Raw genomic sequence first — 14,821 nt, forward strand, 5'->3', positions numbered from 1 at the left:
GTACACATTTGTAAACACAAAGACAACATCGCAAATACAAACACCTGACCACTTTTGACATGTTTTTTAAAAACAGTCATGAGGTCACACTCAATCCAACAGAAACAAAAAAAATAAAGACATTATATATAAGTACTTCTGTTATATATATATATATATATATATATATATATATATATATATATATATATATATATATATATATATATATGGGCTTCAGTGAATTACAGGGAAATAATCCCATCTAATGTTTCAGTGCTGTACAGACGTTCTATGTCGTTATCCGCTTCAGCTTTTATTTCGATGATTGTCTTTACCTTGTTTTAATTTCCCGTTCCTCTCCAGTTTCTCTCAAATATGAATGTACCAGCTTTATTGTGGGTGTTGTCGAGTGATTGAAAACGAGACATGTTGTCACGAGTAGTCGAATGGGTCAAAGTTCAAGTATATTTTCCTCTAGAGGAAGTACCATATATATGCAGTATATATATATATGTGTGTGTGTGTGTGTGTGTGTGTTACCAGTGGCCCAAAATACTGTGTATACTACAGTATGAAGGCAAACTGGGTTACAACTTAATGCAGAAAGCTACCACTTGAAAGAGGGAATTCTTTTACCCAAATAAACTGCAATAAACCACTATGGATATTGAAACAGGGTAACTTTCTCAATATACTTTGTGGGCCAATGTCAATTTATTGTGACCTTCTCTGCAAGGAATGCCTCAGAGTCTTTCCCTGGTGCAATACTGTGCATCTTTTGAAAATGATGTATCCATGCCTTTTTAATAAACAAGCAGCAGTTCTACATCACCACTTGTCAACTTACAGTACATTATCAATTACTACTGTATTAGTTGACTTTTTCAAAATATAAAATGAAGCATGGATTAAAAAGTCATTAATGTAATTTGATTAAAAAAAAAAAAAAAAAAAACAAAAACAATGCCCCAACAATAGTAACTGTATTAGAATGTTGAGTTCTAGATCATTATTAAAGAAAGGTGGGCAACAACTATAGACCTTGAAATGTTAACACGCATCAATGGTGTGAAACACACATTAGCTGAATTTAATACAGCCTGCAGTGTTTAAGGTTTAACATAAATCAAACAGATCTGTTCTACCTTTTTTCCTTTTTTTTTATTTGCACTGACTACAGACAGAGGGGTAGATGTACTAAGATAGGCCAGTCGCAGTGCAAACATACCGCAGTTTGCATTTTCGTTGCGACAATTCAGAAAAGTATACATTTTGTCGTATGTACCAAGAGAAAATATGTTAATGAAAAGAGCCACAATAGTTGTTGCGTCTTCTTAGCGAGATCTCTAGCATACATTGTGAGAGTCATGCAGCAGAGGGTGTCCGAAGGAGAGCATCTATACATGCAAGGGTGCAAGAATCAAAACAACATTGTTTTTGTTAAATGTAAACGTCATCTGTACAATGCATTCTCCAACATAAGGAGGTGTCGGGTTTAAAAACAATACAACAAAAAATCGCACACACATGTATTTTAAATATAAATAATTGCACTGTAATAACACTAATGTGTTTTGGGTAGGCTACACATTACATTATGTATAAATATAAATCTGTTCAGTAGGTCTATTCAGTACAGTAGTAAAATCAAATGCATATCTAGTGCACTTTCTTTTTACTTTAGCCTACTGATAACACAAAATAAATCACTAGAGTACAATGCAAATAAAAGATTATTTTAAATTGAAATTAAATGATTTGTGTTTTTTATTTTATTTTAATTATTATTATTTTTAACTTGGCCTATTTAGTAGCCTAGACAATTAACACACAATAGAACACCGTCACATACAGATGCTCAGAATGAGCTGGAGGGGTTAGTGGCACATGTGTGCAGTCTATTGCTCCCAACATGGTGGGAAAACCAGAAATGTCACAGAAATTTGTTTTCAAGCCTTGTAAGTAGACCCTGACCCTGAAAATTAGGTACTAAAAAATGCATTGAGCACAACTGGTAACACATGAGAAAAAGCGGACATGGCCAGCAACAATTGTAACTGTTTAAAACATGCTTTTAAAAGTTCTGAACAAATTCATGCAAACGTAATTGTCTGCAGCTTTAGTACATCTCATAATATTTGTGAACCCTCACTAGCCTCGCCCTTTTTTTAGGAATTTATGCAGGAACGCCCATAATTACATATTCATCTAAGGTTGAAGCACAAAGAAAAACTGCTGCTGCAAAAAATTCCCTAAAAAGTCACTAAAAGCATTGAACATGTTTAGTACATTTCACCCTAGACTTCCGACTTGTTTGCAAGTATGGTTGATTCCAGATCAGTCACCGTTTAAGTGATTAAAATAGACCATTTAGATCACTTTTGTATGTGGGTGACTTAAGATGGCTTCCGGAAATAGGTTAGTACTCCAATATTCTGCAGCACACGGATAAAGGTAGTGGCCATCTCAAATATTTACTGAATAAATGATAACATTAATTGCCTATGTTCATACAAATATACATACATATTTTATTAATAGAAAAAAAAATGATATAATAAATGTGACACCATCAAATGTATCAATTGAAAGGGAGTATGGAATTGTTTTTTGAATGTTCAGTAATGGTCCTGTATTCTCTTGCACTCACATTAACAACAGCACTCCAACTAGAGCTCTAGCCCTAAACCACTGTAAAACGAAAATGAAACAAGGTTGCAGTAACAAATAAATGGTTTCAACCAAACAGAAATATATTTTTAAAAGATGCAATTCACCCTTTTTACTTCCTAATGTACACCAGTATGGTATCACAAATATAATGAACCTATTAGATTTTTTCAATTTTTCTCTGTATAAAGAATTTCCTGCAATTCACTTTTAAAACGTGCACTGCAAGTTCTTCCTGACCTGACCCAGTGTGTGCTAACACATTTAAATGGATTTATTTCATATCCCTCTGCTTATGTCTATTTACAAACACTCTAGGTTGCACTTGCAATGCTGTTTGTGAAAACATTACAAAAAAAAAAAAAAAAAAAAACTTGTCTATGTACAATATCAGAATACAGGCTAAATTGAGTAGCATTTACATTTGGAAATGTTTTGGCGATGTTTTGGTACTAGTATCTGGTATATATTTATTAAACACGAAACTACTGAAAAACAGCTACACATTAACAAAAAGGGGATTATTTTCCATCTTTAAAAAACATTATCTTAGCGCTTAGTTTGATTTGCGTACCATGCACCTAGTTTGTGTAAGTCAATGAAATGAATGAATAAAACATCCCCTTATCAACGAATGCTGAGAAAAAGAGAGCAGATCATTAGGGTGAGAATGGAGAAAACAGAAAAACTGAAAACGGACACATCCACAGGATGTACACAATAATGCAACAAGGTATGTATTCACAAATATCTTGTAATAAAACATATCAACAGAATGATGGCAAACACATTAATAAGTGGGTGCTATGGGGAGCAAATTATGCCTTGATTTTTCAGCATTGTGCAATCGTGGTTTTAACACGTCAGTGCAATTTAGTTTTTTTGTCAATACATAATGTGCACTTCACAAAGCTATGTGTAAACTGGTAAATCTTGAAATTAGGCAGAAATGGAATTGCACTGACTGTACATACAAAATCAACAGTGTCTTTCAGCAAACACAAAAAAGGGCTTATAAACATACAAAAAGCAGATCAGGTATTGATAGCATTTCTGTGACATAGAATCTCAAGTTTCCAGATGAATGCAGTTGATGTATTTTATCCTCTCTAATGAACGTTTAATGTATATGTTCAGTACATGACACAGAGTTATTGAAGACCTTATATGAAGTGATTGTTTTGGATTCCCTTCCCTTCAGTATACCCCATCTTTTTACTTTGTACTGGTGCATGCATTACCACAAACATGCTAACATACACAACTGTCAATTTCACAAAATTAGTAATGATTCAACTTCAGAAAGGTCAACCCTTTCTTGTCTAACCATTTGTGTTCATCATTCTCCTTTGAATAGCATAAAACAAACAAAACTAATCCACAAATTAATTAACTTTAAAAAGGTATCCATCTACTACTGTCAGGTCTTGACAATGCCCTATGCATTGATTCAGAACAGAAGAGAGCTGGTCTGAAGAACACAGCAAGGATTTCTTACACTTCCTATAACCTGCCCAATGTCCACCTACCCCAAACTATTTTTTTTTCGCAGGACACCATACAATGGAACCTGTATGGTTTTATTAAAAAAAGGTTGCAATGTTAATAGCAAGTACATTTTTGCATTAACACTCCTTTTTAATAAAGAGAAATGCACATGGACATTCAATTTTAGCTTACAAAAATCGAATGGATGTTAAAATAGAAGAATTTAATGAATTATGGACAGACATAATAATGTTTATGCCTGGTTAGCTTTTCATGAATTTATACACAAAAAGTGTGCATTTATACAGATATACTAATACAAACGCAGGCTCTTTACCAGAGACACAGCCAGTGTTATATACTGCATGTTAAACCAGACAAAGAATAGAGGTTGTTGTTGTTGTGGGCATTTTTGCTCCTACAGAATATTACATTAAAATGACGCATGCCATATCATTCTGTATACATGCTAGTAGATTAAACATGTTAACATACATTGCATGCTGTATGCATGAGCTAGAGGGAGCTATCATCATGCAACTTGTACATGGCTTGGCTGCCATCCAATAAACCTACATCAATGAGTCTGCAGTAAGTCCCCTGGGTAAGAGATGATATGAAACAGATGATGCCTGTTAATACTGCAATGACAGATTTAGGCCAAAACACTATTACTATAATAAGAATGATTTAGCACCTGCACAAGTAAAAATGAACCCACATTGGGAGGACTCCCTTTTTTTTGTATGCGGTTTTCTGATAAATAATCTCATTTTAATCTCATTTTAATGCAACATGTTTAATGTATACTGTATCTAATGTACAGTTTATTAAGAGTGAATGCTAAATTTCCTCTGCTTTCTTTAAAAACAAAAACAAACTTAATTATTTCCCTAGCAGGAAACCATGATGTCTTGCTTATAAAAATCAGTTAAAAGATATAAAAATAACGTTGGGTGAGATGTATCTTTAGCTAAAGTTTGCAGGTTTTCTTTTCCATGACCCCTTCCAGGAGCTTCTGTAAGGCTATGATACACTGTGCCTTAATCAGTTCATGGCAAAGCTGCTGAATGTTCAGAAAAAAGACAAATTACATTTTTTCTTGCTGACTTTACCATTATATGACTTTATATATTGAAGTTTTAGGTAAAACAAACAAAATCATTGCAGTCTCTTAAAGACATTAACTAATCTAAAATCAAAGTCAGCTGAAAACATCAGTACAGTTTCAGTAGATTTTTTTTTTTTTTTTAAAGAATCAGCACCTCTGTACCGCCATTACTGAATTTGTTAAAAACATAGTTACTTGTACAGGAACTGATTATCAATCTAGATCAGTCAAATTGATAGTTTTGCTCTTTATCAATATACATTCTCAACTGTGACTGGATCCAGAGTATTTCTTTCTCTATCAATATATAACACAACTGTTGGCTGAGAAACTTTCCTACCCGATTTTTATGGTTTTGTTATTGTGCAGTCTAGGCAAAATCAACTGGTATATATATAAAAAAAAAAAAAAACAGGAAATTCCTAAAATATTTTTGCAATGCCTTTCGCTAAACGGAAATGACTGAGGTATGGCAAAGTTCAGCATTTTACTGCTCTGAGTGTCTACTCATGGTAGGTTGCCACAAAGTATATAGAGTATACTGTGTAACTATATAGCTGTCTATATAGCTACACAGAGAGAACTACTACATGAGAAATACTTACTACACCCTTAGGTTGAATAAATAACTACTCTACCAGTACAATGGGAAAACAGAGTACATTTAGACTTTTATTCAACTTGGGTTTGTGGGCAACAATTACTGGTGAAGTATTGCATTTTAAAACCTACAGCCTTCTAAAAGCTTTTATTGTTGTATTTTTTTTTTCTTCTCAATTAGTGGTGTTGTCGACAGGGTACTATAACAAATAACAAATTTTTTTACGGAGAGAGAAATGACTGTGATGTCAGAAACATGGCACTATTTAAAAAATGGTGTCCTCTATAAACCTTGACATGCAAAAACAAGCTACCAGTCTTTGCATTGCATCTCAAGTTTAAAGATGAATCACTTTCTCGCAAAAAATTAAAAAACAAAATAATGGTAAACAGTAAGTACTCAACCAAATCAGTATCAGTTTAGATTAGGTAGATCGGTTTAGAAGGTTTTGTATTTCTGAATAGATTAACTTTTACTAGACAATGTAACAGGAACGAACATGTTAGTTTCTTATAGGTTTAGTGATTGATAGCGACTGCTTCGGCAGAAACGCTTTCCTTTTCCTGAAAAGGCTTGATCCTTGAATTATGGCGATTAACCATTTGAGCTGCACAATCTGATTCTTGAGTTCATTTAAATGTATTGAAAACGCTGTAAAGGATTTACCCATCAGATAAATGGAGAGGCTGGACACATGCTATGGTTTGTTTTAACAATGCAATGACTCTTTGCTAGTTAAAACTAGAGATAAAGACACAGGTCTGTAGTTTTATGTTTTTGTGGTCCGTTTATTAAAATATTTTCAATTTCCTTTATATCTACTTTGTCTCAAACGGGGGTCTTGAAGCTTTTTACAGAAGTATCTACAGTACAGTTTCTGAGAAAGGGTCTCTCTTAAAGGGCAATGTTTTCAAAGGAATGTTACAAATAAACAAATTGTTAGGGTGTACTAATGTGCAGAAAGTCTTTCTATTGTATGCATACCATTATTTTTGATATATCATATTTGAATATTGTAAAATATCTTTAAATCATAGATTTGTCTTTGTCTCTGATGATAATAGTGGGTTCATTTTGATAGGCAGTCTTCTCAAGTACACCTTAAGGTATGTGGATTCATTAATAAGAAAGCATTTTTTTTTTTTATACTGAATGATTAATATAAATCTTTTATTCTGTATAGGGAGGTATCACATTACCATATATTTAGGTTTTCAAAAATAAGATTTGGAAATACTGCAGCCAGACAGCATATAAAAGCCAATAACCTAATCTTAATGTATAAAATAAATTTTCCACCAATCTTCACCAAACTTTATTGTATTTTATTTTACACTCCAAGCCTCCTATAGAAGTTTCAGATTGTATTTTGCCATACACTTGCGCTTCTTACGAGATTATGAGGAAGGACACACTATTTGTGCCTGCACAGGTTTTTTTTTTTTTTTTTTTTTTTTTTTTTTTAAATCTAGTAACCATATACTGCATACACAAACCATTCTTTTTTTTCTCTACACCCTGAAGAGACTCTTATCAAAATATGTATACAGATAAACCTCACTGAGATTAACATCCGATTTTCTGTTGGCATCTGTGAAAAAACATTGAACCCAAAAATAGCAATCACACAACAGGCCATTAGAAGTATAGAACATAATTTCAAAATGAATGAGTATAAATAAACAGCCATTTATCAACATTAGGTCCATTAAAACTGTACTTTGCTAAAAACAAACAACAATATTTAACTTTATCCATCTATAAAAGTTTTATTGTATTTCCAGTAACAGTTGTGCAGAACTGGAATCAGATTAAACTTTTTCCCTAACATTGTTGCCTGTCACCTCAAAGTCTGCAGACTACATAATAATTAAATTAACAGCATACTGAATTTTACCCAAATTGAATCTAAATGTTCCATAGGAGGCAGGGAGTCTACAATATGAAAAGTCTGGAGATGATTTGGTTGTGAAATTTGAAGCGACACAGTAGGTCAGCCAATTAGGTATCAGAACCAAGAAAACGTGAAATCAATAAGTTAAAACTTTTGTTCTTTGATGTGGAACCCAAAAAGCTACTTGAACACTCACAAACTAAAAGTGTGTGAAAACTAGGGCACTTTAAGGGTATACTTGCCTAATGATAACATTACTCATACTCTGCCTCTAGCCATATACCATAAAGTTGAATTATGAGCTTGTTAGATCTCTAAATCTAAGCAAGATCGGTCCCCATCTGTACTTAGACATAAGTCCTTCAAGGAAGAGCAGGTGGTCGCTCGGGGTGGGACATTTTCCCTTTTGGACCAGAGTATTGTCTGGGGTACCGTTTGGATTATATTCTAAACAAAGATCCTGTCTGCTTGGAGTCTGGCACTTTTTCAAAGCCAAACAGAGTGGATAACATTATGGAGTCTTCTTTAAAGATCTAAACAGCAACAGCTCACCCCTAAGTTATAAACCTGTTCATTCCACAGTATATTTGTTAATTCTCTGTGGCTCCCCTTGTAAACATCCTCCTACAGGTGAAACTGAGGATTACTGCTTCATATGGAGTGGGCTGTGAGAAGCATCTGTGGTAGAAAGCTAACTAGGATTACACCATTAAGGCAAGTACAAGTGAGTGAGATCTGCAACATTTATTTTTTTTCAGATTACTGTCAAGTTGATATTTTTTGACCAGGCTATTTATATTTCAAGAGTAATGTTCTTAAAGTGGCAGTGCAAGATATTGTAGTGAATTTTAAACTGTCTAATTACAGTCTATTGACCCGTTACTTTGTTGAGATCCGTCTCACTTTCTCATACACACACTCGTGCTGCTGATATGGACAATCTTTTTTGAAAAACTGCTGAAGGACACAAACTTAGGAAACAAAGTATCTAACTAAAATTTTTATATAAACATTACGGCACAAGACCGTGCTTTCAGAATACATAGTTTTCTAAATACGACCTTTATAGAATGAGCTGCATGACCACATATACAGATATTGGATGGAAAGTTGTTCTGACTGAAATAAGAGAATTCCTCTTCACCTGCACTCTCAGGAAAATCTTGTTCCCTCAACTCAGCACATAAACAAAATAGTTTTCTTATGTGCTTCACAGGGTGCCAATTCAGTTAGTATTCAGACATATAAATTCCTCTGTAATACTATATATACCGGCACCTGCTGGAATTTCAGTTCAGCCCTAGACATATATATATTTTCTGTCACTCCAGCTTGGTTAGATTTAATAAATTATCCAATGGATTAAAAATGTACTATTTTTCACTGTGCAAATATCTATGAAATCCAGTCCCTAAAATTCTTGGTATTTTAAGATTATGCAGGCAATGTCATTTATATATAACAGAGAAATGATTCATATGTCATTCTACTCTGCAAGATAATTTATGAATCAGTTATCTCAGGAATGATTATTTTAAACCTCTAGGCAAGGTCACTCCACAAAGACTGTGACAAACAGATGCACCGTTGTTAATAATGCCAAAGACGTGCCAGCGCCTCAAGAATAGTGACCCTTAATCAACATATGAAATATTTTCCTCGGGCAAAAAATATGTCACACTACCGACTCCTATATTTACAAAAAAGTAATTATTTGCTTCTCTAGTTTGTGGCGATAACAGAGCTTTACATTCGGTTTCAAACAGTTCACATGTTTGTCTCTTTAAAAAGCAAAACCAGTACAACTGGACATGTGTTTATATCTTCACAATACTGTTATTACAGATGGTAAATAACACAGAATGAGAAATGAGAAAGGAATTCCGGGCTTTCTTCTGTATCAACGTCCTGGTTGCCAAAGCACTTTGATGTTGAAAATCTAAAGCCAATAAATGCCACATATAACTTGTTAGTTAAGTAATGTAATCAAGTTCTTCTCTTGCCTTTCCAAAGTGGACCCTAATGGGAAGCCATATGGTAATATGGCTCATGACTGCTGTGCACGGCAGAGCAGTCCTGGGTTACATCTTCTTTGTTACAAGCAACTCTTTTTTTGTACTTCAACAAAAAGTCATATACTGTATATAAAATACTAAACAACTTGTATACTCTGCATGATGTATGCACATAACACACAACCCCAGCATGCATAGATTATCCTACAATAAGTAAAAGAGTGCACATTACATAAAATTATGGCAGAGTATGTTCTGGGTTATTTATGTGTTATTTAAGTGTATCTAACTTACAATATGATGTTTATTCACGTGGGTGTCCTTGCTGCAAGCTCTTTTAAAATAATGATTTTTTACTGTTGATAAGGAAAAATCTTATTTTTCTTTACAAGTAGCTATTCCATTACTTTGTTAACTAGCTTGCTAGCCTTCCACCTTTAGTACTCCAAAACTATTTATCCAGAATGTTAATCATACCATGTCCCTATGGTGATGAAGAGTGCATATCTAAACACATGAAATGAACCTCCTCATAAAGATATGCGAACAACCTCTATTAATTCAATTTAAAAAAAAAAAGTTAATTAAATAATATTAAATACAGAATTCTATTCAGTTCTAGATATTTGAGGCTTCTGAAACATAATGCAATCAGCCTTACATTTTGCTGTCTGTTATATACATTTCAAACACTAAAATTCTATATCCAAAACAAGGCAGCTATATCTAGTCATGCACTACTTGTCTATTACGAGCATTCTCAGGTCAGAAATAATTTACTCTACAGGTAAGGAAACAAACTAGTTATTTTAAAGCAGTAACTAAAAGATGGGAAAGTATGAGTTTGCAAGCTCTACTCTACATTTAGCAGGGTCTATTGGAGTGCTAGTTTCCAATTCTGGCCAGGGTTCTTCTCCTAATAAAATCAAAGTTCATGCATGTCTTACCTTGATATACTAAAATGTACATTTTAAAGGGAATGAATGGGAAAAGAACCAGAATTAGAAATAAAAGAATAAAAACTGTAGTAAAAAAAGAAATAAAGTAGACTGATATTGTGCAGTGAGTAGATTTTTTGCCATCCAAACTACAGTGTCAATTTCAACACATCATTAAAAATACAAATCCAAGTCATAATCTAAGAACAAGGGGAGCTTGGTAATACATAAACTGTAACGAACATTCATTGAAAAAGTAAAAACTATAATATAGCATGCGTTGGTTATATTATACTACACTGTCTCTCAGGAGGAACATCATCCTTGAGCGACGGAGAAGATAAAAAAAGCCATCAGTGGTCAGCATAGCTACTTGTGGGTGTGAGCCCCAGGCACAACTGAAAAAACTTAAAGCAGCCCCATTTGGGTTTAGTCATGATTCACTGACCACAAATGCAGATTTTAAATATTTTGGTTCTGGGAAGATAATACAGTTTTACACAGTTTTTAAATGTTTTAACAGCAGCCAGATACTCACACCACTGGTAAATTACATACAAAATGCCTCATTGAAATAAGTGCAAATACAAACAAATGGGTTCTATAGGTTGCAATTGTTGTCCTGTAACAAAAATATAAATTATTATTATTATTATTATTATTATTATTATTATTATTATTATTATTATTATACAATTGGCAATAATATGTGAGTTTATACTAGAAGATGGCAAGCTGTTATGTTATTGTAAAATAGAAGGTAATATATCTTTATTAAACAATAATTCTAGGTTAAATAACAAAAACATTTTGAAAGTAGATATGTGTGAATACTTACTCAGAAGAATCTATAAAGTATATTACAAGTGCACCAATGCTGAGAGCAAACACTAAGACAACCTGCAAATAAAAACAAAAACACAATTAGACTTCAGCGAACACATGCATAGTTCAGCTATCTACTAATACGAAACGTTAAACCAAATCAATAAACATTTAAATGATTGCCTACTTCATCCAGTACAGTTTAGGGCATTTTTATTACATTTTGTATTGCTTCTGTATTAATAAATCGACACCACTGTTTATTCAATGTTGGCAACTTCTTTCTTGCACACATGTGTTCACAGATTGTTATTCTTTTGAAATCTGGCACAATAAATAAGTGTTACAGTAGATGCAGTATAGTTTAGATTACTGCAGTCAGAGTACATTTTTAAATATTTTATGATAATAATGCTGTACAAAGTCAGTATGTGTTTCACCTTTTGTATTTCATAGTATATACAATAGAACCCAAAACTATAATTCACCGTGAAGAGATGCTTTTTTATTTGAAATGGTAGTACATCTCTTGTTTCTAGGAACAATTTGAAACCAAACATTTAAACTAATTAATATGGTCAGCATGTGATAGATAACCTTGAGAACAAGCATCCCCCAGTACAGCTCCTGTAAGTGGGCTCTTATCGGAATAAACAATTAGCTATTATAGTTCTAATGAGCTGTGGGGATTGTGGCTACTGAGATGTCTCTAAATAAATATCCTGCAGTAAGAAAAAAAATAATAACTTGGGCACTAAGAGAAAGAAGATTCGCACAACCAAAATTGTCAGAGCATGCTTCCTTCTCAGCCTCCATTAAAAGGTGCAATATATTCTGAATGTGTTAACGAACAGTATCAGTAACACAAATAAAAACAGTATCAATGAAAGGGTCTATCAACACGCCTTTAAGATGAGGAATAACAATAAGAAAACAAAAATAAAAACGTTATCTCACCCTTAGACAATATTTAGCTATTTAAACTCACCCTACATTCCAATGAACAGTCTGATATTTACAGGGACTAGGGAAATTGCTAACTTCCAAACAGTACATATTAAGGGGTTAATTTTCCACTGTGTCCTGTGACTGGCCCTTAAGAGAAAAAAATAGGGACTACATGTAAAACACTATTTGGCATTAGACTAGTAACCCTGCAGTCTTCAATGTAAACTGTACCTAAGTTTAAATTACTCAATACACTGTGATTTAAATCACATATACAGCTATGGCCAAAGGTTTTCCATCATCCTATAGAACTAATTCATTTTGCTTCACAGCAGAATGAAACCTGCTGGAAAATAGCCCAGGGGTTTCTGAATGCCAGGAAAAGTATTATTTACTGATACTGCTGTGGGTCTACTAACTTTTCTTTAAATCACTTGTGTTTTAACAATGAATAATACACTTTCATTTACCTTCTCAACATTTTGAAGTAATGTTAAACCTGCTGCTTAATGTATGGAGCTTGGTAACAGTTAATCCAATCAATCTCTTTTGTGGCTTAAAGGCATGACATTGTTAAACAGATTGCACACAATGTACAATGTAACAGCTCACCTACACTAATTACACGTGGAATTTAATATTACACTATTGTTCCAGAAATATCCAGAATACGATACACATTGGACATGTGCAATGACATAACTACAAAGCAAGACTGGTTTAACAGAAGTATTTTGATGTTGTGTCCTAAATGTATGCATTTATGAAATACATTCATCCTGCCAACAGTGACACACAAATGGCGTACAGTACAAAGCCAGGTTAACAAATGCTAATCACAAGTTTTCTAAATCCCTAACTACAGAGACAGTGGTCTCACACATACGCAAGAATAGGGAAAAGCAAGTATTTGGAATACGTGGTTTACATGAACTAATATTACACAAGATAGCTAAGTATTCCACATGTCATTATGAATACTTATTCTGCATACTGAGTATTCAGAATAATAATAGAACGTTAGCCTGTATGTAAACGTGCTGAATTACAGTTGCTGCTAGGATTGTTTTTCTGTCTACCCATACATACAAATAAAGGTAAAGATTACTTTGCCTTTACAATTCACTTGCATTTAAATCTCTGCTCAATGTCTGCGTACCACAGTTAACAGCTGTATTGGTATTGACCTACCATCAAAAAGATACACTTGAGTTTGTCAGCATGCGTTTTGTAAAGGTCATTGTGAAGTTTGTGTACTTTTATTGGGAACCCACCATTACATACATTTGTCAGTTAACAGACAAATCTTGATTCTTGCATTGACTACTTAAATCTTGCATTGACTGTCAGGCTTACAATAAACTCTAATCCCCAGTTCAAAATGTAGCAGACTCAAAAGGCTTACACAGCATAGACAGTGTGCAGTACTTAAGCATGGCCTTTTCATAGGATGTTACAGTAAAAATATATATTTTTTTATAATATCTGTATAGTGTTCAGTAGTGCCAAGTTGTTCTGAATTATGCAATGTCACCTAATGTCCACTGACAGACAACCAAACAAATTTTTCATTGCATTTCAGTCAGATTCAAATCTATCCCTCTACAGCAGGTCCAAACCTGGTCCTGGACAGCCTCAATCCTGAAGGTTTTACATCATGGCTAATGATCTGGAACACATGTTAATCCTGATTAACTAAGCCAATAACTGGTTCAAATAAGTAATTGAGAAATGGGTTGGAATGAAAACCAGAAGACCATGTGACTCTCTAAGACCAGGATGAGAGACCCCTGCTCTATAGTGACCAATTTTACAGGAAACGTGTAGCTGATTTTCAACAAGGTTTATAAGGCAAGTAATAGTCTAAATATATTTCATGCAAATGCATTACCCTGGCAGTTGTGTTAAGTCTTGTCCCTATCCATGGTGCTGAAGCAATTTCAAAATACCTTTTGTAAACATTAGGTTCATAAAAACATCACCTAACTAACGACAGAACTGAGTAGCAGTGTTAACATTCAATCATTTGCAAAATTGGCTTTAATCATAAAAATGATACATTACAACTGACTCTTAAGTTTGCTTCTTATGACCTGTTGATATGTTTAGTTTATCTTCTATTATACTAATCTTAATAACTAAACAGGGATTTAGTAAATTTGGATAATAAGCGAAGAGGTAAAAATATTCTAATATTGATACATATGTATTTTCTACAAGAAATAGAACAATGTATTATGTAAAAGGTGTTCCTCAAAAAATCTAGTATAATTACCATAATTCATTGATGTGGATACTGCTCTTGTCCAAATATGTAAGACTTACTAAAAGTTGAATATTACTTATTAT

The 14,821-nt window shown here is 33.5% G+C and overlaps 1 protein-coding gene across 34 annotated transcripts in view; it reads right to left on the reverse strand.

Moving 5' to 3' along the window:
* LOC121325589 (calcium-activated potassium channel subunit alpha-1-like) overlaps positions 1-14,821 on the reverse strand; it is a 132,443-nt gene that overhangs the window by 69,606 nt on the left and 48,016 nt on the right. For 23 of the 34 annotated variants that reach the window (XM_041268346.1, XM_041268345.1, XM_041268369.1 and 20 more), the window contains exon 3: positions 11,538-11,599. In XM_041268346.1, coding sequence (XP_041124280.1) covers positions 11,538-11,599 — 62 coding nt within the window. Of the gene's footprint in view, positions 1-10,708; positions 10,718-11,537; positions 11,600-14,821 lie in introns of all 34 variants that reach the window. The other 11 variants (XM_041268343.1, XM_041268342.1, XM_041268344.1 and 8 more) reach the window with 1 other exon arrangement.

The sequence above is a fragment of the Polyodon spathula genome, chromosome 13 (assembly GCF_017654505.1).
Source record: "Polyodon spathula isolate WHYD16114869_AA chromosome 13, ASM1765450v1, whole genome shotgun sequence".
NCBI lineage: Eukaryota > Metazoa > Chordata > Actinopteri > Acipenseriformes > Polyodontidae > Polyodon > Polyodon spathula.